The 25,406-nt window shown below is 43.6% G+C and overlaps 1 protein-coding gene across 4 annotated transcripts in view; it reads left to right on the forward strand.

Moving 5' to 3' along the window:
• The window catches only part of glra3 (glycine receptor, alpha 3), a 140,134-nt gene that overhangs the window by 73,207 nt on the left and 41,521 nt on the right, over positions 1 to 25,406 (forward strand). For all 4 annotated transcript variants that reach the window (XM_061907253.1, XM_061907264.1, XM_061907259.1 and 1 more), the window contains exons 6-7: positions 1,963 to 2,100; positions 18,866 to 19,080. In XM_061907253.1, the coding sequence (XP_061763237.1) occupies positions 1,963 to 2,100; positions 18,866 to 19,080 (353 nt within the window). The remainder of the gene's footprint in view (positions 1 to 1,962; positions 2,101 to 18,865; positions 19,081 to 25,406) is intronic.

The raw sequence follows: 25,406 nt of genomic DNA on the forward strand, positions 1-25,406 counted from the left end.
CAGGTTAATCATTAGAGTATATACATTGAATTATTTACATTATTTACAATCTGGGGGGCGGAATGAGGAGGGTTTGGTTGATATCAGCACTTCAGTCATCAACAATTGCATCATGAGAGAAATGGACATTGAAACAGTGTAGGTCTGACTTAGTAAGATATATACAGCGAGCAGAGAACATAGTGAGTTCAGATAGCATAAGAACATGTATAAACATTTGATTATTTACATTCCGGGAGATGGGATGTGAATGGAGGAGGGTATTAGTAAAGTGTTGAAGTTGCCTGGAGGTGTTGTTTTAGAGCGGTTTTGAAGGAGGATAGAGATGCACCTACTTTTACACCTGTTGGGAGTGCATTCCACATTGATGTGGCATAGAAAGAGAATGAGTTAAGACCTTTCTTAGATCGGAATCTGGGTTTAACGTGGTTTGTGGAGTTCCCCCTGGTGTTGTGGTTATGGCAGTCATTTACATTAAGGAAGTGGTTTGACATGTACTTCGGTATCAGGGAGGTGTAGCAGATTTTATAGACTAGGCTCAGTGCAAGTTTTTTTACTCTGTCCTCCACTCTGAGCCAGCCCACTTTGGAGAAGTGGGTTCGAGTGAGGTGTGATCTGAGGTGGAGGTCTAGAAGTAACCTGACTAGTTTCTTCTGGTATGTTTGGAGTCTAGATTTGAGGGTTTTGGAGGTTCTGGGGTACCAGGAGGTGCAAGTGTAATCGAAAAAGGGTTGAATGAGAGTTCCCGCTAGAATCTGCAAGGTGCTTTTTTTGACCAGAGAGGAGATTCTGTAGAGAAATCTCATTCGTTGGTTGACATTTTTGATTACCTTGTTGCCATTTTATCACAGGAAAGATTAGGCTCTAGAATGGAACCTAGGTAGGTTATCTCATCTTTCCTGGTGATAACAATGTCACCCACTTTTATTGTGAAGTCACTGACTTTCTTGGGAGAAAGACTGAGTTCCTGGGATTAAAGGCCTCACCATTTCTCCTCCAAACATATTGCTGGGTTTTCTGGCCAAACAGCTACAGGTTTTGTTTAATCTGACCACAGAACTTTCCTCCAGAAGGTTTTATCATTGTCCATGTGAGGTCAGATGAAAAAAAATTGAGCTGTTTGGCCACAATACCCAGCAATATGTTTGGATGAGAAAAGGTGAGGCCTTTACCCCAGGAACACCATCCTACCGTCAAGCATGGTGGTGGTGGTATTATGCTCTGGGCCTGACAATGAAAATATCTTGAGGACAACCTAAAATCATCAGCCCGGAAGGTTGGGTCTTGGGTGCAGTTGGGTGTTCCAACAGGACAATGACCCCAAGCACACGTCTAAAATGGTAAAGGAATGGCTGAATCAGGCTAGAATTAAGATTTTAGAAAGGCTTCTTAAAGTCCTGACTTAATAAACGTGTGGACTATGCTGAGGAAACAAGTCCATGTCCGAAAACCAACACATTTAGTTAAACTGTACCAATTTTGTCAAAAGGAGTGGTCAAAAATTCAACCAAAAGCGCCTAATTGCAGTGAAACTTGCCAAGGTATATGTAACCAAATATTAACATTGCTGTATTTATACTTCTGACCCAGCAGATTTGCTCATATTTTCAGTAGACCTATAATAAATTCATAAAAGAACCAAACTTCATGAATGTTTTTGTCACCAATAAGTATGTGCTCCAATCACTCTATCAGAAAATTATTGAACTTACTGGAAACTCAAGACAGCCATGACACTGTCCTTCACAAGTGTATGTAAACTTTTGACCACGACTGTATATTATATTGTGGCAAATCCAGAGATACTGTATTGTATAATTGCATTATTGCATTTGTAACTCATTATGCACTGCAGTAGTCTTGGATTAATCTTCTGCAATATACTCTGTGGTCTTGATGATAGATTAATAAATGGACGGAATAATATGAGGATTTAATAGTTTTTCACACTTTCTTTTACAGTTGGTTACACCATGAACGACCTAATCTTTGAGTGGCAGGAAAACGGACCAGTCCAAGTGGCTGAAGGACTGACACTTCCCCAGTTCCTCCTTAAAGATGAATCGGACCTCAGATACTGTACCAAGCACTACAACACAGGTATCAGACACACATTTTGGATTCAAGTCACCTATAGAGAGAGTTTTTTGTGAGAATGCTGTGATAGGCTCCAGCACCACTCGTAACTGTGACGGTTTGCTGGCAGTTGAGATGGACACAGCGTGAAGGTAAGAATGATAATTTAGTTAACTAAAAAACAGACTAGAAACAGAAACAGACTTTCACAAAGGCCCTAAGACAAAACAAACAGAAAGCGCTAGCATGTAAGCTAGGGACATAAACAAGGCAGGAATAGCGTGGAAGCTAACAAGTATCAAACAGTCTTTACCACAATGCGGGAAGAGCGACGTCACCTGTTGCATGGAAGCAAATGGTAAATGAGAATCCGAGAGCGAATGGCAAACGAAGGCAGTCTTAAATAGGGACAGAAATCAGGAGGCAGGTGTGCGTCGAAAAAAAAAGGCAGGTGACACAAATGCGTTGCTAAGGAAACGGAAACAAAACAAGAAGTGCCACTAGGAACTGAGGACGACAAATACTAGACAGAATGTGATAACAAACAGAACAAAACCAGAACATGCCATGATCCAAGTAGTGGATCATGACATAAGCCCCCCCTCAAGGGACAGATCCCAGATGTTCCAAAAATTCCAGCTTGAACCCTCCCACACAACAAAAAAGTCCAAACATGAAGGGAGGGCGGAGGGAGGACACGGTGGAGGGTCGCCAGGTTGCATGTCCCCGAATCCACCGAGGACAAGTCAGGTGGCGGCGACGGATGGAAGGCCGCTGCCGCAAAAGTCTTGGAGGGCGACCTCGTAGAGGCCAGACCCGTGGCCGACGTGGAGGAGGAAGCGCCCGGCGAGGAGGACGACCAAGACAAAGCCACATTCGTGGCTGACGTGGAGGTGGATGCATCGGCGCCATCGTGATGGCGGGCTTGGAAGCTATAGGCAAAGATGTCACTGGTGTCGCATACGAAGCCGGTGCGGGTATTGCAGCCAAACCAGGACCGAGTGCAGGAGATGAAGATGGTGCGGGTGCAGCAGCCAAAGCAGGTGGCGTTCTCGTCGTCGTGGAGACAGGTGCTGGAACAGCCGGCGAAGCCAGCGCTGGAGCTTGGAGCGTCAGCCAGGGTGCAGGCACTGGTAGCAGCCGGGGAGCAGGCACTGGTGGCAGCCGAGGAGCAGGCACTGGTATTAGCCGAGGAGCAGGCACTGGTATCAGCCGAGGAGCAGGCACTGGTATCAGCCGAGGAGCAGGCACTGGTACCAGCTGAGGTGCAGGTGCTGGAGTGGGATCCAGCATTGAGTCCGGTGCTGGAGTGGGATCCAGCATAGTGTCGGGTACTTGAGTAGTAACCAGCACAGAGTCCGGTGCTGGAGTGGGATCCAGCAAAAAGTCAGGTGTGCTGGAGTGGGATCCAGACCTGGACTACGACTATGACACGGACTCGGACTAAGACTTTTACTCAAACTATGACTAGGACTAAGACTGTGACTAGGACTGTGACTAAGAGTATGATTTGGACTGTGAATACGACTAGGATTTTTGACTGTGACTAGGACTACGACTGTGACAAGGGCTAGGACCAGGACTCGGACTAGGACTGTGACTGTGACTATGGCTTGGGCTAGGACTCGGCCTTTGACTCGGACTACGAGTCAAACCACGAGTCGGACTTGGGCTTGGGCTAGGGCTAGGGCTAGGGCTAAATACAGCCAGTCGTGGTGCCGGTGGAGGCGGCCTAGGAGGGACGGCGTGGTGTAGTGGGAGAGTGGCTGTGCGCAAACCGAGGGTCCCTGGTTCAATTCCCACCTAGTACCAACCTCGTCACGTCCGTTGTGTCCTGAGCAAGACACTTCACCCTTGCTCCTGATGGGTCTGGTTAGCACCTTGCATGGCAGCTCCCTCCATCAGTGTGTCAAATGTGTGTGTGAATGGGTAAATGTGGGAGTAGTGTCAAAGCGCTTTGAGTACCTTGAAGGTAGAAAAGCGCTATACAAGTACAACCCATTTATCATTTATCATAGCTGGTTGGAATACCGATGGAGGAGGACGCGCAGGAGGTTGCGGTCTGGCGGGACAAAAGACCGTTGTAGGAGGTTGAGGCTTGGCTGAGCAACCAGCACTAGCCCCCCCTCAAAAAGCGGATGCCAGACGCGTTCCCCGCGGTCTGAAAATGCCTTTAGGGGTGGGTGGAGGGAATGTACATAAAGAGGTAGACTGGGTGGGAGTAAAAGTAACTGGGGGCGGGGCCAAAGTCACAGGTGGTGGGGTTTCAGAAAACAAAGACTTATATTGTGACTGAAAACAAACGTCCTTAAGAAGCGATCTGAACCCGACTCCCTTTCGTTCGACCACAGGCGTGACGTCACGGCTGGAGTAACTGTGACTGGCAGGCCAGCCGGAAGAGTCAAATGAGGGACAAAAAAAGTATTACCAGACATGTAGGGTGAGTCCTGGACGGGGTGGAGGTGGCTGTGTACCGGAGAGGGTGATGGCGGGGTCAGCGCGTCTCCATCGTGAGGCAAAGCCTTCCTCTTCTACTTCCGCCTTCGCTGACACGAGCGAGCGGTGCCAGAGGGGACATCATCATACCAAGTGGAGTGGATCATCTCTCCACCCGGCGCACCGTGGAATGTCCCAGCCTGCATCGCTTGGGCTATCTTCCCCGTAAACACATCAAAGTCCTCTATCTCAGATGCGAGAGAACGTCTGTTTGCTCGGATTCTCCTGTGACAGTTTGCTGGCATCGTGGTGTGCTTTTTGTTCTCTCGAGCATGCAGTTAAAATGGACACAGCGTGAAGGTAAGAATGATAATTTAGTTAACTAAAAAACAGACTAGAAACAGAAACAGACTTTCACAAAGGCCCTAAGACAAAACAAACAGAAAGCGCTAGCATGTAAGCTAGGGACATAAACATGGCAGGAATAGCGTGGAAGCTAACAAGTATCAAACAGTCTTTACCACAATGCGGGAAGAGCGACGTCACCTGTTGCATGGAAGCAAATGGCAAATGAGAATCCGAGAGCGAATGGCAAAAAAGGCAGTCTTAAATTGGGACAGAAATCAGGAGGCAGGTGTGCGTCGAAAAACAAGGCAGGTGGCACAAATGCGTTCCTAAGGAAACGGAAACAAAACAGGAAGTGCCACCAGGAACTGAGTACGACAAATACTAGAGAGAATGAGATAACAAACCGAACAAAACCAGAACATGCCATGATCCAAGTAGTGGATCATGACAGTAACCCCGAAAGGGACAAGCGGTAGAAATAGATGGATGGATGGTGAGTGTAAATTTCAATTTGGGGTCTTTGTGTTGTTTGCTTATACTGTGGTGTTAAAGACTCAACAACGCTTATGCTTCCAATGGGATTGTCTCATTATTAGTCAGAATGTCCACTTGACCCTGAAAAGGACAAGAGGTATGTATGATGTGTAGGTGGATAAGGGGAGCGATGAGTCAAGTCCGACTTAATCATTCACCCAAAACCAGTTGTCAAGTTCTGTAATCCATAAATAAAAACAGAATACAATGATTTGCAAATCCTTTTCAATTTATATTCAATTGAATAGACTGAGAAACTTATTTTTTTCTGCAAATAATCGTCAATTTAATGGCAGCAACACATTGCAAAAAATTTTGCACAGGGACATTTTTACCAATGTGTTACATGGCCTTTCCTTGTAACAACACTCCGTAAAGGTTTGGGAACTGAGGAGACCAATTTTTGAAAGTTTTCAGGTGGAATTCATTCCCATTCTTGCTTGATGTACAGCTTAAGTTTTTCAACAGTCCAGGGTCTCCGTTGGGGTATTTTATGCTTCATATTGCGCCACACAATTACAATGGGACTACAGGCAGGCCAGTCTAGTACCCACTCTCTTTTTACTATGAATCCACACTGTTGTAACACGTGGCTTGGTATTGTCTTGCTGAAATAAGCAGGGGCGCCCATAATACCGTTGCTTGGATGTCAACATACAATCTGTTGCTCCAAAACCTGTAAGTACCTTTCAGCCTTAATGGTGCCTTCACAGATGTGTAAGTAATAAACCGCCATACCATCACAGATGCTGGATTTTCCACTGTAACAATCTTAAAACCTACTACCTATAACAATCCGGATGGTTATTTTCTTATTTGTCCCGGAGGACACAACGTCCACGTTTTCCGAAAACAATTTGAAATGTGGACTCGTCAGACCACAAAACACTTTTGCACTTTGCATCAGTCCATCTTAGAAGAGCTTGGGCCCAGCGAAGCCTGCAGCGTTTCTGGGTGTTGTTGATAAATGGCTTTTGCTTTGCATAGTAGATTTTTAACTTGCACTTACAAATGTAGCGACCAACTGTAGTTACTGACAGTGGTGTTCTGAAGTGTTCCTGAGCCCATGTGGTGAGACCCCTTACATACTGATGTCGCTTTTTGATGCAGTACTGACTGTGGGATTGAAGGTCTGTTAAAATAATTGCTTATGTGCAGTGATTTCTCCAGATTCTCTGAACCTTTTGATGATATTAGGGACCGTAGATGGTGAAATCCCTAAATTCCTTGCAATAGCTTGTTGAGAATTGCTGTTCTTAAACTGTTTAGCAATTTGCTCAGGCATTTGTTCAGAAAACGGTGACCCTCGCCCCATCCTTGTTTTTGAAAGACTGAGCATTTCATGGAGGCTGCATTTATGCCCAATCATGGCACTCATCTGTTCCCAATTAGCCTGGTCACCAGTGGGATGTTCCAAATCGATGTTTGATGAGCATTCCTCAACTTTATCCGTCTTTTTTGCCACTTGTGCCAAGCCCAACTCCTGAAAAAAAACAAAAAAACCCACCATAATTCCTCCTCCACCAAATTTCACACTCGCATTCCGAAATGTAGCGTTCTCCTGGCAACCAAATGATTTACTGTATTTACCTCCCCGCCTCCCAGTATTGTGGGCGTTCTGATAATCAGTGTAATTTCTGCATAAATAGGAAAGACAGACATGCTAAATGTATTTTACTCTTGAGTTTGTTCATTTGAGAGACAATACTCTGCACACAAGCTTAGTAGATCATTTTTCTGTGCGCTATTAAGTATGCATGTGTTTTGATACATGCAAACCTTTAGTGGATTAATCCAAAACCGCACTCTTTTCGCACAAAAATTGCAATACATGTTCTGGACAAAGAGGGACGGATGGTTTGAGAGGTCATAGTTGAAAAAACATTGACGGAGTCTCTGTGACAACCAACCCTTCCTAAAGGCTTGAACAGTGGGTCATATAGTAGCAGTCATACAGCAGCAATAACTTTGACCTACTTACGGTCGCAGGATGACTCACCTGCATATGCCGCTTCCAGTTAGTGGTGTTGTCAATGTGGTAATAGCTCACACTCTTTACACTGTGTCTTGTTCTTCGTAGTGTGAAAAGTGAAATCTGTCCATATTTACTCTTTTTCTTTGCCCAGGTATAGACATTAGGCAGTGTGTAACTTGATAAAATGGACAGTTTTGTTTTGGCTGCGGAGATAAATAATTTTGGGAATGCTCCAAAGCATTCACACAATTGGACTGGATATATTCCTACGCGAAGTATTCCTATAGTTGGATCACACTCCTCAGCCTTCCCGGTAAGGTTTATTCAGGTGTACTGAAGAGGAGGCTAAGCCGAATAGTCAAACCTCGGATTCAGGAGGAACAGTGTGGTTTTCGTCCTGGTCGTGGAACTGTGGACCAGCTCTATACTCTCGTCAGGGTCCTTGAGGGTGCATGGGAGTTTGCCCAACCAGTCTACATGTGCTTTGTGGACTTGGAGAAGGCATTCGACCCTTTCCCTCGGGAAGTCCTGTGAGGAGTGCTCAGAGAGTATGGGGTATCGGACTGTCTGATTGTGGCGGTCCGCTCCCTGTGTCAGAGCTTGGTCCGCATTGCCGGCAGTAGGTCGGACACGTTTCCAGTGAGGGTTGGACTCCGCCAAGGCTGCCTTTGTCACCCATTCTGTTCATAACTTTTATGGACAGAATTTGTAGGCGTAGTCAGGGCGTTGAGGGGATCCGGTTTGGTGGTTGCAGGATTAGGTCCCTGCTTTTTGCAGATGATGTGGTCCTAAAGGCTTCATCTGGCCAGGATCTTCACCTCTCACTGGATCGGTTTGCAGCCGAGTGTGACGCGACTGGGATGAGCATCAGCACCTCCAAGTCCGAGTCCATGGTTCTTGCCCGGATAAGGGTGGATTGCCATCTCCGGTTTGGGGAGGAGACCCTGCCCCAAGTTGATGAGTTCAAGTACCTAGGAGTCTTGTTCACGAGTGAGGGAAGAGTGGATCGTGAGATCGACAGGCGGATCGGTGCGGCGTCTTCAGTAATGCGGACGCTGTGGTGACGTTGTTGTGAAGAAGGAGCTGAGCCGAAAGGCAAAGCTCTCAATTTAATGGTCGATCTACGTTCCCATTCTCACCTATGGTCATGAGCTTTGGGTTATGACCGAAAGAACAAGATTACGGGTACAAGCAGCCGAAATGAGTTTCCTGCCAGGTGGCGGGGCTCTCCCTTAGAGATAGGGTAAGAAGCTCTGCCATCCGGAAGGAGCTCAAAGTAAATCCGCTGCTCTCCACATGGAGAGGAGCCAGATTAGGTGGTTCGGGCATCTGGTCAGGATGCCACCCGAACGCCTCCCTAGGGAGGTGTTTTAGGGCACGTCCAACTAGTAGGAGGCCACGGGGAAAACCCAGGACACGTTGGGAAGACTATGTCTCCCGGCTGGCCTGGGAACGCCTCGGGACCCCCCGGCAAGAGCTGGAAGACATGGCTGGGGAGAGAAAAGTCTGGGCTTCCTTGCTTAGGCTGCTGCCCCAACGACCCGACCTCGGATAAGCGGAAGAAGATGGATGGATGGATGGATAGATATTCCTACATTGCTTCTTTTTTTCCAATGACAATGTTGTCCGTTATCTTGTCATAGATTTTGTCAACATGCATCTGTTTGGAATATTCATCCTGTTTGACGATAAGTATGATGAAAATGATAAATCCTTGAAATTAACACTGAAACCGTTGCACGGATTCTTCGACAGAAGGTACAACCAGCCTGCCCGATTAAGACATATCCACTTAAAACTTTGTGCTGTGACTGCAGGCAAAAGTGCATTTGCTTCATGCTGACCTGAATGGAGTGAATACATATGCTGTCATTTACTTAACCTAGTTTAGTTAATTGACACGACTGTAAAATCTGATTTCACTTTGACATGAGAGTTGTGTTCTTATCAAAAATGCCAAATTATATTGACATTGATAAAAAGATGAATAAGTGGGGATTAATGTTTTAGAAGCACTAAAGTGTAAATTGTCAGGTTCAAACACTGATTGATGACATCTATTAAACAAGACAAGAAGCAAATAATTAAATAGAGACAGAATCCAACATGGCTCAATTGTGGAGAGACGCCTGGACACACTGCACTCTTGTACAGTGTCTCAGCACGCTCTGCCAAAGATTTTACGCCTTCCCCTTTATTTGGACTTTCTCTGATCACATGACAACAGCTGCTTCTAGGGACGAGGTCGTAAACAGTTTACAGAAAAGGTTGTTAAAAACAGTTCAAAGAAGAGGTTCGTAAAATGATTTAAAAAAGAAGGTTTGTTAAACAGTTAAAAAAGGAGGTTCAAAAAGAGGTCGTCTGGAACTTGGGCAGATGCTGCCTTCTCTTCGCTTTGTAGTCCTTGGGTTAAAACAATATATTTCTGTTGATTATAATACATGAAAGAAACAGGAACACGTTCGTGTTGCCCGCTACCCAGTGGAGTTTTACGAGCCTTACTCTTGACATGAGAGTTGTGTTCTTATCAAACATGCCAAATTATATTGACAATGATAAAAAGATTAAACAGTGGGGATTAGTGTTTTAGAAGCACTAAAATGTAAATTGTCACGTTCAAACACTGATGACATCTATTAAACAAGACAAGAAGAAAATAATTAAACAGAGACAGAATTAAATTTGGCTCAATTGAGGAGAGACGTCTGGACACACTGCACTCTTCTACAGTGTCTTAGCATGCTCTGCCAAAAGATTGTATGCCTTCCCCTTTGTTTGGACTTTCTCTGACCATATGACAGCAGCTGTTTCTAAGGGACAAGGTCATAAACAGTTCACAGAAAAGGTTGTAAAAAAGTTCAAAGAAGAGGTTCGTAAAACGGTTTAAAAAGAAGGTTCATAAAACAGTTGAAAAAGGAGGTTCAAAAAGAGGTCGTCTGGAACTTGGGCAGATCCTGCCTTCTTTCCGCTTTGTAGTGCTTGGGTTAAAACAATATCTTTCTGTTGATTATAATACATGAAAGAAATAGGAACACCTTCATGTTGCCCCCTACCCAGTGGAGTTTTAAGAGCCTTACTTTTGGTAGGTTCCAAAGACAGCTTTTGCTTCTCACCAGGCACTTAATGTAACAAAGTTTTTGTGATCAATTATTCCAACATAAGTGACTCAACCGGTATCCAAATCCTAGTGCACACCAAATAAGTGAACCAAAAATGCCATGGCGTGATCTTGCTTGATATGATTCAGTTGACTTCAAATTACAAAGACCAAAGACCCTTAACAGAGTTAAAATGACCGCAAGATTGATTGATTGATTGAGAAGTTTGTTGACATCTTAAAGAATTGAATCCATGTAAGGCTTTAAAAAGGCAAATGGATGGCACAAAAAGGCAAAAGACTTGTTTCCGTTGTGGTCCATTAAATATTAATCACATTTGATACATTCAATATTAAAAGATATATAACCTGTAATATGTATATAAAAAAATATGTTAAAAAAATGGCTAAATTATGTACATATACACAGTATACATGTAAGGTGATTTGAAAAACAATATAAACAAAATAGGCTCCAGCGACCCCGAACGGGACAAGCGGTAGAAAATGGATGGATGGATGGATGGATTGATATGAACAAAAAATGGGGGGGTATATACACTAAGTATATGACACTATGTACATGACTGCACATGTTGACTCCAAGAGTGTGCAAAACAGAATGAGTAAATAAGAGGCCAATAAATTCTTTAAAATGTAATATCGGAGCGGATCATAACAACAAGTGTGTTGTTTCCGGTGCTGTAGCCGTGGCTATCCAAGTCATCCTCTTGTTTCCAAACCCTATAAGTAGATATGTCTGATAATATCGGACTGCCGATATCATTGCTTTAAAATGTAATATCGGAAAGTAAGCAGGAAATGTATGACTTTTTAAAACGCCGCTGTACGTAGCGGTACACGGCCGTAGGGAGAAATACAGAGCAGTTGCGTCACCCCTCTCCCCTCTCCCACATACAACACAGGAGTTGCAGCACGACTGCAGCATGAGAGGTTTACTGGCGACGCTTGATGACCTCATCAAACCGCCGAATGCGGAGCATAACAACAAGAGTGTGTTTTTGCCGGTGTTGCAGCTGTGGCTAACAAGTCAGCTTGCTCGGTGACTGTCTAACGACATGGCTTGGATTATTTTAAAGTGTCTCTGACGGAAACAAAACTGGCAATTTGCAATGACTACTAAAAGTTGGTTATGCGAGGAGGAATCATGACGTATCCCTTTAATTCAAGCAATTTGATCGCCCACCTGTTCAAGAATCATAAGGAGATACATGATGAATACAAGCGGAAGATGCATGAAAAGCAAACAGCAAAAAAAAGTAGTAACACACAGTTGTGTGGTACTACAAAAATACAACAAATACACCCCTGTCTCAACACAGCATTTCAGAAGCTCTGGCTGACTGGTAGGCCACTTCAAGCACTCACCACTAGCTTGGAGCACATTTGTGTTACTCATACAAATAGGTTAGAGCAGGGCAGATTGAGCCCAGTTTATAATTTCCTGTTATACAGTATGCCAGGCAGTTTTGCACTAAAGGAAGACTATGTTATAGTTTACTTTATGACTCTAATATACTCTGGACTGAAGCTGTGTGCCTGCATTGTTTTTGTAGCTGTTGTTTTGTGGCATGTTTAAAAAAAATTATGCACTTTGTGAAAGTCAAAGTATAGTACTTCCCATAGTTGTAGTGTGTCTCAGGGAGAGCATGTCCTAAATTACAAGCTGTTGTTTTGAGGCATGTTAAAAAAATTATGCACTTTTCGACTTCAATAATAAATATGGCAGTGCCATGTTGGCATTTTTTTTCCATAAATTGAGTTTATTTATTTTGAAAAAACTTTGTTCCATTTTTTAATGCATGCAGCGGGGCATCACAATAAAATTAGGCATAATAATGTGTTATTTCCACGACTGTATTTATCGGAATCAGTAATTAAGAGTTGGACAATATCGGAATATCGACAAAAAAAGCCATTATCGGACTTCTCTAGAGAAAATATATACATACACTATAACAACATATAAACCTGAAGCAGAAATTGGGAATTTGTGAATATATAACAGTAAAGTCTGTTGCAGGCACTATCTCTGTCTTTTGCATTTGTGCACAACAGAAGAATAGTACCTTTTTCCCGGATAGTATAAGAACGACAAGGTGGGGGTCAATCAGCAATCAACCATGCTAAACAAAACTGCATCAGCAGTCTCTCTTCAAGCATGCTCTCCCTCCTTTCTCCTTGTCTTCCCCAAGCTCATGCAATCACCAGTCATGAAACATTTACAGAATGTCGAAAACGGGACTCTTCAGGGATATTGAATTTTTTTTTTTTTTCTTTACACTGGTGTTACTACCCTCAGGGTCAGAGCTTGGTCTGCATTGCCGGCAGTAAGTCAGACTCGTTTCCAGTGAGGGTTGGACTGCGCCAAGGCTGCCCTTTGTCACCCATTCTGTTCATATCTTTTATGGACAGATTTTCTAGGCGCAGTCAGGGCTGAGGGGTTCCGGTTTGGTGGCTGCAGAATTAGGTCTCTGCTTTTTGCAGATGATGTAGTTCTGATGGCTTCACCTGGCCAGGATCTTCAGCTCTCACTGGATTGGTTCACAGCCGAGTGTGAAACAACTGGGATGAGAATCAGCACTTCCAAGTCCGTTTCCATGGTTCTCGCCCGGAAAAGGGTGGAGTGCCATCTCCGGGTTGGGGAGGAGACCCTGCCCCAAGTGGAAGAGTACCTCGGAGTCTTGTTCACGAGTGGAGGAAGAGTGGATCGTGAGCTCGACAAGCAGTGCGGTGTCTTCAGTAATGCAGACACTGTATCGATCCGTTGTGGTGAAGGAGCTGAGCCGGAAAGCAAAGCTCTCAATTTACCGGTCGATCTACATTCCCATCCTCACCTATGGTCTTGAGCTTTTGGTTATGACAGAAAGGACGAGATCACGGGTACAAGCGGCCGAAATGAGTTTCCTCCGTCGGGTGGCGGGGCTTAGAGATAGGGTGAGAAGTTCTGCCATCTGGGAGGAGCTCAAAGTTAAGCTGCTGGTCCTCCACATCGAGAGGAGCCAAACGAGGTGGTTCGGGCATCTGGTCAGGATGCCACCCGAACACCTCCCTAGGGAGGTGGTTCAGGCACGTCCGACCGGTAGGAGGCCACGGGGAAGACCCAGGACACGTTGGGAAGACCATATCTCCCGGTTGGCCTGGGAACGCCTCGGGATTCCCCGGGAAGACCTGGATGATGTGGCTGGGGAGAGGAGACTCTGGGCTTCCCTGCTTTGAAGATGGATGGATGGATGAACGGTGTTAAAAAAATGTCCATCTTTGCAAAGTGGAATAAAAAAATATATTATCACAACCTTCTTCACCACAAGAAGGAGCTGAGCCGGAAGGCAAAGCTCTCAATTTACCGGTCGATCTACGTTCCCATCCTCACCTATGGTCATGAGCTTTGGGTCATGACCGAAAGGATAAGATCACGGGTACAAGCGGCCGAAATGAGTTTCCTCCGCCGGGTGGCGGGGCTCTCCCTTAGAGATAGGGTGAGAAGCTCTGCCATCCGGGAGGAACTCAAAGTAAAGCCGCTGCTCCTCCACATCGAGAGGAGCCAGATGAGGTGGTTCGGGCATCTGGTCAGGATGCCACCCGAACGCCTCCCTAGGGATGTGTTTAGGGCACGTCCAGCTGGTAGGAGGCCACGGGGAAGACCCAGGACACGTTGGAAAGACTATGTCTCCCGGCTGGCCTGGGAACGCCTCGGGATCCCCCGGGAAGAGCTAGACGAAGTGGCTGGAGATAGGGAAGTCTGGGCTTCCCTGCTTAGGCTGCTGCCCCCGCGACCCGACCTCGGATAAGCGGAAGATGATGGATGGATGGATGGATGGATTATCACAACCGATCCTAACCACAATGATAGTGACACTTGTAAGATACACAGTATATTTGCTGCCATGGAGGCAAGGATTTTGTAATTTAAAAGTGGCTCCACGGTGGATGGACATTCGTTGCAGATCTCTTAACTTTTACATGGTGTTGTGGCACGACATGCACTCTCCTGGAATTCATGCACACCCTGCATAAGCACATTTGTATAACTAGAAATTTGCAATTGTTATTGTGCCCACTTGAGTGTGCACCCCTTTTCAATGAATCTTTACCAGGAAACATCTCCAGTTAAGATTGGCAGGGCTCATTAGCGCATCAGCCTATCTCCAATCATCCATCCATCCATCCATTTTCCTACCGCTTATTCCCTTTGGGGTCGCGGGGGGTGCTAGGGCCTATCTCGGCTACAATCGGGCGGAAGGCGGTGTACACCCTGGACAAGTCGCCAACTCATCGCAGGGCCAACACAGATAGACAGACAACATTCACACTCACATTCACACACTAGGGCCAATTTAGTGTTGCCAATCAACCTATCCCCAGGTGCATGTCTTTGGAAGTGGGAGGAAGCCGGAGTACCCGGCGGTAACCCACGCATTCACGGGTAGGACATGCAAACTCCACACAGAAAGATCTCGAGCCCGAGATTGAACCCTGACTACTCATGACCTTCGTATTGTGAGGAAGATGCACAAACCCCTCTTCCACCGTGAAACCCCTATCTCCAATCAGTTAAGGAAAAAAAAGACAAATCGCCCCATTCCGATCCAATAATCGGTAGCTATTAGCATCCAGGTATACCATCTTCAACAAAACTTTCGCCATCAGTCTTCCATCCATCCAGTTTCTGTGCACTTTGTTCTCAGGATCACAGATAAACCGGAGCCTCTCAGAGCTGACTTTGGGCAAGAGGCTGGGTAGACCGTTGACTGGGCACCATCCAATTACAGGACACATATAGACAAGCAACAATTCGCAATTGTGTTCGGACCTGTGGACCAATTAGAGACGCCAAATAACCTAACATACAGTGGCCTTCAAAAGTTTACATACACTTGTAAAGAACATAATGTCATGGCTGTCTTGAGTTTCCAATCATCTCTACAACTCTAAATTTTTTTGTGATGGAGTGATTGGAGCACATACTCATTGGTCACAAAAAACATTCATGAAGTTTGGTTCTTTTATTAATTTATTAAGGGTCTACTGAAAATGTGAGCAAATGTGCTGGGTCAAAAGTATACACACAGCAATGTTATTAATATTTGCTTACATGTCCCTTGGCAAGTTTCACTGCAATAAGGTGCTTTTGGTAGCCTTCCACAAGCTTCTGCTTGAATTTTTGACCACTCCTCTTGACAAAATTAGAGCAGTGGAGCTAAATGTGTTGGTTTTCTAACATGGACTTGTTTCTTCAGCATTGTCCACACGTTTAAGTCAGGACTTTAGGAAGGCCATCCTAAACGCTTCATTCTAGCCTGATCTAGCCATTCCGTTACCACTTTTGACATGTATTTGGGGTCATTGTCCTGTTGGAACACCCAACTGCGCCCAAAACCCAACCTCCGGGCTGATGATTTTAGATTGTCCTGAAACATTTTGGAGGTAATCCTCCTTTTGTCCCATTTAAAGCACCAGTTCCATTGGCAGCAAAACAGGCCCAGCACATAATACTATCACCACCATGCTTGACGGTAGGCATTGTGTTACCGGGATTAAAGGCCTCACCTTTTGTCCTTCAAAAATATTGCTTGGTATTGTGGCCAACCAGCTCCATTTTTGTTTCATCTGACATCACATGGACAACGATAAGACCTTCTGGAGGAAATTTATGTGGTCGTATTTGTTTCCAGACCCGAAATGATTATTTTTTTTTCAGATTTTGTACGCCATTGAAAAATGGACAAACTTAATTTTTGTGAATTCATTTTAAACAACAAGTTTACTCTGAAGTAGCTTTACGTGCACTTGGGCTTGCAGGTAGAGTAGGTATCACTGTAATTTTTGCCTGATCCTTTACTTCAAGCGTGAGTGAAGACTGCACTACCAAACTTAATAAGTCCAAAAGAGAAAGTGGTAATACAGTATTCTCTGCTCAAAGATGGTACCTGGTGGTTGTTTGAGCACACTGCAGCTGGTCCTGTATCGTTCACACAATGTTATCACAGCAAAGAGGCAAAATTATAGTGGTACCTACTGTAAGCACACATAGAAGACCTTATGACCTTGGGACCTGTACTACAAATCAAATCGAAGTTAAGGGATCACTTTGTTTTCTGAGTTTAACCTCGCCAAACATTGACGATGTAGAGTAAGTGCTACGATACCGGTTAATGTATACCAAAGTATTTTTGCCACAGCAAATTATGGAAAGAAGATTACAACCAATAAGAGTACCGCCCACTGACCTATAGGAGATCAGAGCCTATAAAAGCCCTGCCCACCGGCAATCAGTTGTCTATGAGAATTACATCACTGTTTGTCTGTGGGGATCGGTAAGAGTGCTAAGAGTGATAATAGCAAGAGACAAAAGCAGAGATTTGCCAAAATCTAGCAAAACCCTATTTGATTTCTTTATGGACAAAGTTATAGATTGTTTGTTGGAGGGACTGGCTTTACAATGAACAAAATCAAATTATACACTTGCAGGGCTCATAAAAAATGACATGCCACACTTTTCATTTTGTAATATTTAATCTTCTTTCACATATTCGTTGTCTGTCCTTTTTTCCCCTAAAAAATAAACTTGAAATAAGTCTCAGACCCCTTTAATTTATCGCAGATCAAATACTGCTGTGAGCCCTTCGCCATAGTGAAATTCCTTCATTGATACAAGGTCTTTTGTGAAGTGAAGTGAATTATATTTATATATAGCACTTTTCTCTAGTGACTCAAAGCACTTTACATAGTGAAACCCAATATCTAAGTTACAAACCCTGTTTCCATATGAGTTGGGAAATTGTGTTAGGTGTAAATATAAACGGAATACAATGATTTGCAAATAATTTTCAACCCATATTCAATTGAATGCACTACAAAGACAACATATTTGATGTTCAAACTCATACTTTTTTTTTTTTTTTGCAAAGAATAATTAACTTAGAATTTCATGGCTGCAACACATGCGAAAATAGTTGGGAAAGGGCATGTTCACCACTGTGTCACATCACCTTTTCTTTTAACAACACTCAATAAACGTTTGGGAACTGAGGAAACTAATTGTTGAAGCTTTGAAAGTGAAATTCTTTTCCATTCTTGTTTTGTGTAGAGCTTCAGTCGTTCAACAGTCCGGGGTCTCCGCTGTCATATTTTACGCTTCATAATGCGCCACACATTTTGATGGGAGACAGGTCTGGACTGCAGGCGGGCCAGGAAAGTACCCGCACTCTGTTTTTTACGAAGCCACGCTGTTGTAACATGTGCTGAATGTGGCTTGGCATCGTCTTGCTGAAATAAGCAGGGGCGTCCTTGAAAAAGACGGCGCTTAGATGGCAGCATATGTTGTTCCAAAATCTGTGTGTACCTTTCAGCATTAATGGTGCCTACACAGATGTGTAAGTTATCCATGCCTTGGGCACTAATGCAACCCCATACCATCACAGATGCTGGCTTTTGAACTTTGCGTCTAACAGTCTGGATGGTTCGCTTCCCCTTTGGTCCGGAAAACACGATGTCGAATATTTCCAAAAACAATTTGAAATGTGGACTTGTCAGACCACATAACACTTTTACACTTTGCATCAGTCCATCTTAGATGATATCGGGCCCAGAGAAGCCGGCGGCGTTTCTGGATGTTGTTGATAAATGGCTTTCGCTTTGCATGGTAGAGCTTTAACTTGCACTTACAGATGTAGCGATGAACTGTATTTAGTGACAGTGGTTTTCTGACGTGTTCCTCAGCCCATGCGGTGATATCCTTCAGAGATTGATGTTGGTTTTTGATACAGTGCCGTCTGAGGGATCGAAGGTCACGGTCATTCAATGTTGGTTTCCGGCCATGCCGCTTACGTGGAGTGATTTCTCCAGATTCTCTGAACCTTTTGATGATATCATGGACCGTAGATGTTGAAATCCCTAAATTTCTTGCAATTGCACTTTGAGAAAAGTTGTTCTTAAACTGTTTGACTATTTGCTCACGCAGTTGTGGACAAAGGGGTGTACCTCGCCCCATCCTTTCTTGTGAAAGACTGAGCATTTTTGGGGAAGCTGTTTTTATACCCAATCATTACACCCACTTGTTCCCAATTGTCCTGCACACCTGTGGGATGTTCCAAATAAGTGTTTGATGAGCATTCCTCAACTTTATCAGTATTTATTGCCACCTTTCCCAACTTCTTTGGCACGTGTGGCAGGAATCAAATTCTAAAGTTAATGATTATTCGCACACAAAAAAAATATTCATCAGGTTGAACATCAAATATGTTGTCTTTGGATTGAAAATGATTTGCAAATCATTGTATTCCGTTTATATTTACATCTAACACATTCTCATATGGTTTGTAAATATGAATCAGACAAACCGAAACTCTAATCAGAATGTGTTGTGAACGTTGCAGGTAAATTTACCTGCATCGAAGTGCGGTTCCATTTGGAGCGTCAGATGGGTTACTACCTGATCCAGATGTACATCCCGTCGCTGCTGATTGTCATTTTGTCATGGGTCTCCTTCTGGATTAACATGGACGCGGCCCCGGCGAGAGTAGCTCTGGGTATCACGACTGTCCTCACGATGACAACACAGAGCTCAGGCTCCAGGACTTCCCTGCCCAAGGTCAGTCATTCAGATCCCTGAAGCCCATCTTGGTCTTTGACGGCCTATCACAGCACACAGTGTATGACCTGGGGAGGAATTATCTTTGCTGTATGTGTAAACAAATGCATCCTGTCATGCATGCACAGATGTATACACACGCGATATCAGCTCTGGTGAGTGTTCTGTATATGTACAGTCGTGGTCAAATGTTTAAATACACTTGTAAATAACATAGTGTCTTGAGTTTCCGATCATTTCTACAACTCTTTTTTTGTGAAGGAGTGATTGGAGCACATACTTCATGAAGTTTGTTTTTTTTATGAATTTATTATGGGTCTATTGAAAATGTGAGCAAATCTGCTGGGTCAAAAGTATACATACAGCAACGTTAATATTTGGTTACATGTTCCTTGGCAAGTTTCTGTGATTGTGCGCTGCCGAACATGCTCCTCTGCTCGTAAAACCAGCAAGTGACATGATGGGACGACGACGGGCTGACCAGTACTTATGATTCATTAGTATCACGGTACTATACTAATAATAGTATACCTTACAACCCGACTTTGGCGTGTTTGTACGGAAAAGTCTGGTCTAATCACAATTAAAAACTTGGTATAGCTTGGTTGGTAAAGTGGCCGTGCCAACGACTTGAGGGTTGCAGGTTCGATCCCCGCTTCTGCCATCCTAGTCACTGATGTGTTTTTGGGAAAGACACTTTACCAACCTGCTCACTGTGCCCTCCACACTGGTTTAAATGTAACTTAGATATTGGGTTTCACTATGTAAAGCGCCTTGAGTCATTGGAGAAAAAGCGCTATATAAATATATTTCACTTCACTTCACTTATAACTTCACCTTTATCGTTAGTTTTTAAGCCAAAATGCATCCGCTCTACCTTTTCTTTCTACACACTGTGTCTGCTTGTAAGTACTCTGTGATTGTGCGCTGCTGAACATGCTTCTCTGCTTGTAAACCAGCAATGACACGACGTGATGACGACGGGATGACCGGTACTTTTTAGAGGCGGTATAGTACTGAATATGATTCATTAGTATCGCAGTACTATACTAATATTGGTATAACGGACAACCCGACTTTGGCATGTTTGTCCAGAAAAGTCTGGTCTCGTCACAATTGTGGATGGGCTTTAAAGCACCTCTTCCTGAGGGCGTTTCAGTGTTATAATTTTACCTTTATCGTTAGTTTTTAAGCCAAAATGCGTCTGTTCTACCTTTTTTGTCTACACACTGTGTCTGCTTTAAAGTACTCTGTGAATGTGCGCTGCCAAACATGCTCCTCTGCTCGTAAAACCAGCAATGACACAAGGTGACGACGATGGGGTGACCGGTACTCTTCAGAGGCGGTATAGTACTGAATATGATTCATTAGTATCACGGTACTATACTAATATTCGTATACCGCACAACCCGCCTTTAGCATGTTTGTCCAGAAAAGTCTGGTCTAATCACAATTAAAACTTGCTGTGGCGAGAAGCCCGCTTTGTCATTCTCTTTAATACGAGCAAGCACACTTTGGCTCATATTCAAAGTCCTTATGTGTACAGGGACGTATTTACTGAGTTTATAAACATAATATAATTTTTTTATATACGAAAAATGTTGTGATGTCATAAAATATCAACGTAATCATATTAGTATCGACTAGATACCATGTAGAACAGAACACTGGCAACCAGTATGTGGTTGCCAGTGTTCTGTTCTACATGGTAGTGTGCTGGGGGGGCAGTACATCTAAGAAGGACAGCTCCAGACTTATGAAACTGATCAGGCGGGCCGGTTCTACAATCTGAATGAAACTGGACTCACTGGTGACAGTGGCAGAGAAGAGGACTGCTGACAAACTAGTGAGCATCCTGGATGATGCCAGTCACCCTCTGCATAGTGTTATCAGTAGCCAGAGGAGCCTGTTCAGTTCTAGACTGCTTCATCCCAAGTGCAGGACTAATAGACTCAAGAACTCCTTTGTCCCACATGCCATTAGACTGTACAACTCCTCTCTGGGGCGGGGGGCGGGGGGTATTAGGATGACAGGGGATGCAAAACATTAACAGTGCAATACGTTTTCATAACATGGTCACTACTGCCTACTTTGTCTTGTTATATTCTTATTTTACTGTTATATTGTTATTCCCATTGTTATTATTCTTTTTGTAATATTTCTCTATTTTGTTTCCATTTAAACCCCCATTATTTACTTTTTACTTTTTTCTTTAAATTTACCTCAACTCTGTACACTGCTGCTGGAATTTTAGTTTTCCTGAAGGAACTCTCCTGAAGGAATCAATAAAGTACTATCTATCTATCTATCTATCTATCTAGATCAGGGGTCGGCAACCCGCGGCTCTGGAGCCGCATGCGGCTCTTTAACGCCGCCATAGTGGCTCTCTGGAGCTTTTTCAAAAATATATGAAAAATGGAAATGATGAGGGGGGAAAAAAACATATTTTTTCTTTTAATTTGGTTTCTGTAAGAGGACAAGCATGACACAAACCTCCCTAATTTTTATAAAGCACACTGTTTTTATTAAACATGCTTCACTGATTCGAGTATTTGGCGAGCGCCGTTTTGTCCTTTTATTTTTGGCGGTCCTTGAACTCATCCTAGTTTGTTTACATGTATAACTTTCTCCGACTTTCTAAGACGTGATTTATGCCACTTCTTTTTCTGTCTCATTTTGTCCACCAAACTTATAACGCTGTGCATGAATGCACAAAGGTGCGTTTTGTTGATGGTATTGACTTATGTGGAGTAATAATCAGACATATTTAGTCACTGCATGACCATAAGCTAATGGATGCTAACATGCTATTTAGGCTAGCTGTATATGTACATATTGCATTACTATGCCTCATTTGTAGCTATATTTGAACTAATTTAGTTTCCTTTAAGTCCTCATAATTCCATTCATATCTCATGACACACTATCTGTATGTAATTTGGCTTTTAATTTCTTGCGGCTCCAGACAGATTTGTTTTTGTATTTTTGGTCCAATATGGCTCTTCCAACATTTTGGGTTGCCGACCCCTGGACTAGATACACTCCTGTGCTTGATATCATTACAGTGGATGTTAGGTGTAGATCCACCAATGGCTTTTGTTTACATTTTGACGCCGGTGAGCAGCATGTTTAGCTATTCCTCGTCCTGCAGTGATAATGGTACTTGTTGGTTGAGGGTTCCAGGTTCGATTCCCTCTTCCGCCATCCTAGTCACTCCCGTTGTGTCCTTGGGCAAGACACTTTACCCACCCTCTCCCAGTGCCACACCCACACTGATTTAAATGTAACTTAGATATTGGGTTTCACTATGTAAAGCGCTTTGAGTCACTTGAGAAAAGCAATATATAAATATAATTCACTAATTCATGTATTGGTTTTCTGACATGGACTTGTTTCTCCATCCTTGTCCACACATTTAAGTCAGGACTTTGGACGACCATTCTAAAACCTTAATTCTAGCTTGAATTACCACCACTTTTGACGTGTGTTTGGGGTCGTTGTCTGGTTGGAACACCCAACTGTGCCCAAGACCCAACCTCTGGGCTGATGATTTTAGGTTGTCCTGAAGAATTTGGAGGTAATCCTCCTTTTGCATTGTCTCATTTACTCTCTGTAAAGCACACGTTCCATTGGCAGCAAAATAGGCCCAGAGCATAATACCACCACCACCATGCTTGGCGGTAGGAGTGGTGTTCCTATGACTAAAGGCCTCACCTTTTCTCCTCCAAACATATTGCATATTGTGGCCAAACAGCTAAATTTTTGTTTCATCCGACATCCCATGGACAAAGATAAGACCTTCTGGAGTAAAGTTATACATAGTCAATTTCATGATCCGTAGATCATGTTTTTGTATTTTCTGTTAGTTTTGGACCCCTTAAGTTCCTGTTTGTGACACCTGTGAGTTTGGTTTGGTTGCCATGGCTGCCTCAGATGCTCGGGATGCTCACCTGTTTCTCATCAGAGGCATTATTTAAGCCTGCCATGGCCGGTCAGTCGGCCCGGCATCATTATTTGCTTCATGCAACCTGCTACGGAAGTTGTTTTTTTCATGCCAAAGTTTTGTGAGTATTACTCGTCTCAAATACATTATAAGGTTTAGCTTCTATGTTTCTTGCGCTAAGTTTTTGCCTTAGCGATCGGCACGCATCCTTTTTTTTTGCATGTCTTGTGTTTTTGCATGATTTATAGACATTACATCATTCCTACCTTCACGCTTTCGTCCGGAGTTGTCCGTTCTGCATTCCTGGGAGAATGACCCCGCATAAAAATGCGACCTCGACGTGACAGTCAAAAATAAGAGTTGTAGAAATTATTGGAAACTCAAGACAGTCATGACATTATGTTCTTTACAAGTGTATGTAAACTTTTGACCACGACTGTATGTGAATCAATTATTAAAAATAAAGACTTGGCACAAGTTTAATTATTCAGTTTTACGTCACTTGACTTTAAGGATATCGACTGTTATTCTTTGGAGACGCAGTTGTGTCAAGGCTACAAAACGACATGTCACAAAATGAACCATTTTCTACCGCTTGTCCCTTTTAGGATTTCAGGGGGTCGCTGGAGCCCATCTCAGCTGCATTCCATCCATCCATCCATCATCTTCCGCTTATCCGAGGTCGGGTCGCGGGGGCAACAGCCTAAGCAGGGAAACCCAGACTTCCCTCTCCCCAGCCACTTCGTCTAGCTCTTCCCGGGGGATCCCGAGGCGTTCCCAGGCCAGCCGGGAGACATAGTCTTCCCAACGTGTCCTGGGTCTTCCCCGTGGCCTCCTACCGGTTGGACGTGCCCTAAACACCTCCCTAGGGAGGCGTTCGGGTGGCATTAGTTACCGTAATTTTCGGAGTACAAGTCGCACCGGCCGAAAATGCATAATAAAGAAGGAAAAAAAACATATATACGTCGCACTGGAGTATAATTCGCATTTTTGGGGGAAATTTATTAGATAAAATCCAACACCAAAAATAGACATTTGAAAGGCAATTTAAAGTTAAAGCTGCAAGCAGCGATCGACGGGACCGACTTTTGCTAGTGTTTCCTGCCATCACCCAGACAACATATATTTACCTGCACTTTACCTACCTTCTCTGTATCCTGGATTCAAACTGGTGCCTCCTTCTTTCACCCAGTCAACATATCTTTACCCGCGCAGTACCTACCTTTTCTGCATTGTGTGGTCACGCTGATGCTTCCTGCTTTTAAGCTGCCATCTTGAGACGGCAGCAGCGCAGCAGCATCAGCGTAGCAGTTCCTTTAAGGCTCGTAAAATCAAACCGGAGCAGTTATTAAAACTCTTTTCGCAACTTTTAATGAGAAGGGTTCACTCTCTCCTGTGCGAGTTCGAAGCTGACACAACAAACGCGCTCAGAAAAAAGGTGACGGGTTTTTACAAAACTTTTGTTTTGGAGGGGTAATTGCCAACTTCCTGTTGATTTTTGCTAAAGAATGTCAATTACTGAAATGTAGGTCTAAGGGAGACCTACATAGAGGTTTTTGTTTCATGTCCCTACGACATTCCTTACCGGAAGTTACAAGAAGTTTTGTCTGTGTTTTCTTCCCAAGAGCAGTTTTGTCCGTGTTTTATTCCTAGGGGGCGCTAGAGCGCAATTTAAATTTTTTTTTTATTTTTTTATTTTATTAAATCGCAATTTCCGCCAGTCCTGATGTGTGTGTCCAGTTTGTTGAGTTTTGAAGCATTTTAAAGTGGTCAAATTACAGCTCAAGGAGGCAAAAATTAAATTTTTTAGGAAACTTTTGTCTCAACTTCCTGTTGATTTTTGCTGAAGGATGTCATTTTATGAAATGTAGGTCTAAGTCAGACCTACATAGAGGTTTTGTTTCATGTCTCTACACCATTTGTAACGGAAGTTACAAGCAGTTTTGTCTGTTTTTTCCTAGGGGGCGCTAGAGCGCAATTTTGAGTTTTTCTTTTATTAGATGGAAATTTTCGCCAGTCCTGATGTGTGTGGCAAATTTGGTGAGTTTTGAAGCATGTTAAGGGGGTCAAATTACAGCTCAAAGAGGCGGCGGTATAATAATAATAAAACTTTAGAAATACAATAGGGTCCTCTGTCCCAAAGGGACATTCGGTCCCTGCTAAATAAAGAATAGTGAACAACAGGCTGAAGTGTACGTTATATGAGGCATAAATAACCAACTGAGAAGGTGCCTGGTATGTTAACGTAACATATTATGGTAAGAGTCATTCAAATAACTATAACATATAGAACATGCTATACGTTTACCAAACAATCTGTCACTCCTAATCGATAAATCCCATGAAATCTTCTTCCTTGGTGTCGCTTTTGAACAACTCTGCC

The sequence above is a fragment of the Nerophis ophidion genome, linkage group LG01 (genome assembly GCF_033978795.1).
Source record: "Nerophis ophidion isolate RoL-2023_Sa linkage group LG01, RoL_Noph_v1.0, whole genome shotgun sequence".
NCBI lineage: Eukaryota > Metazoa > Chordata > Actinopteri > Syngnathiformes > Syngnathidae > Nerophis > Nerophis ophidion.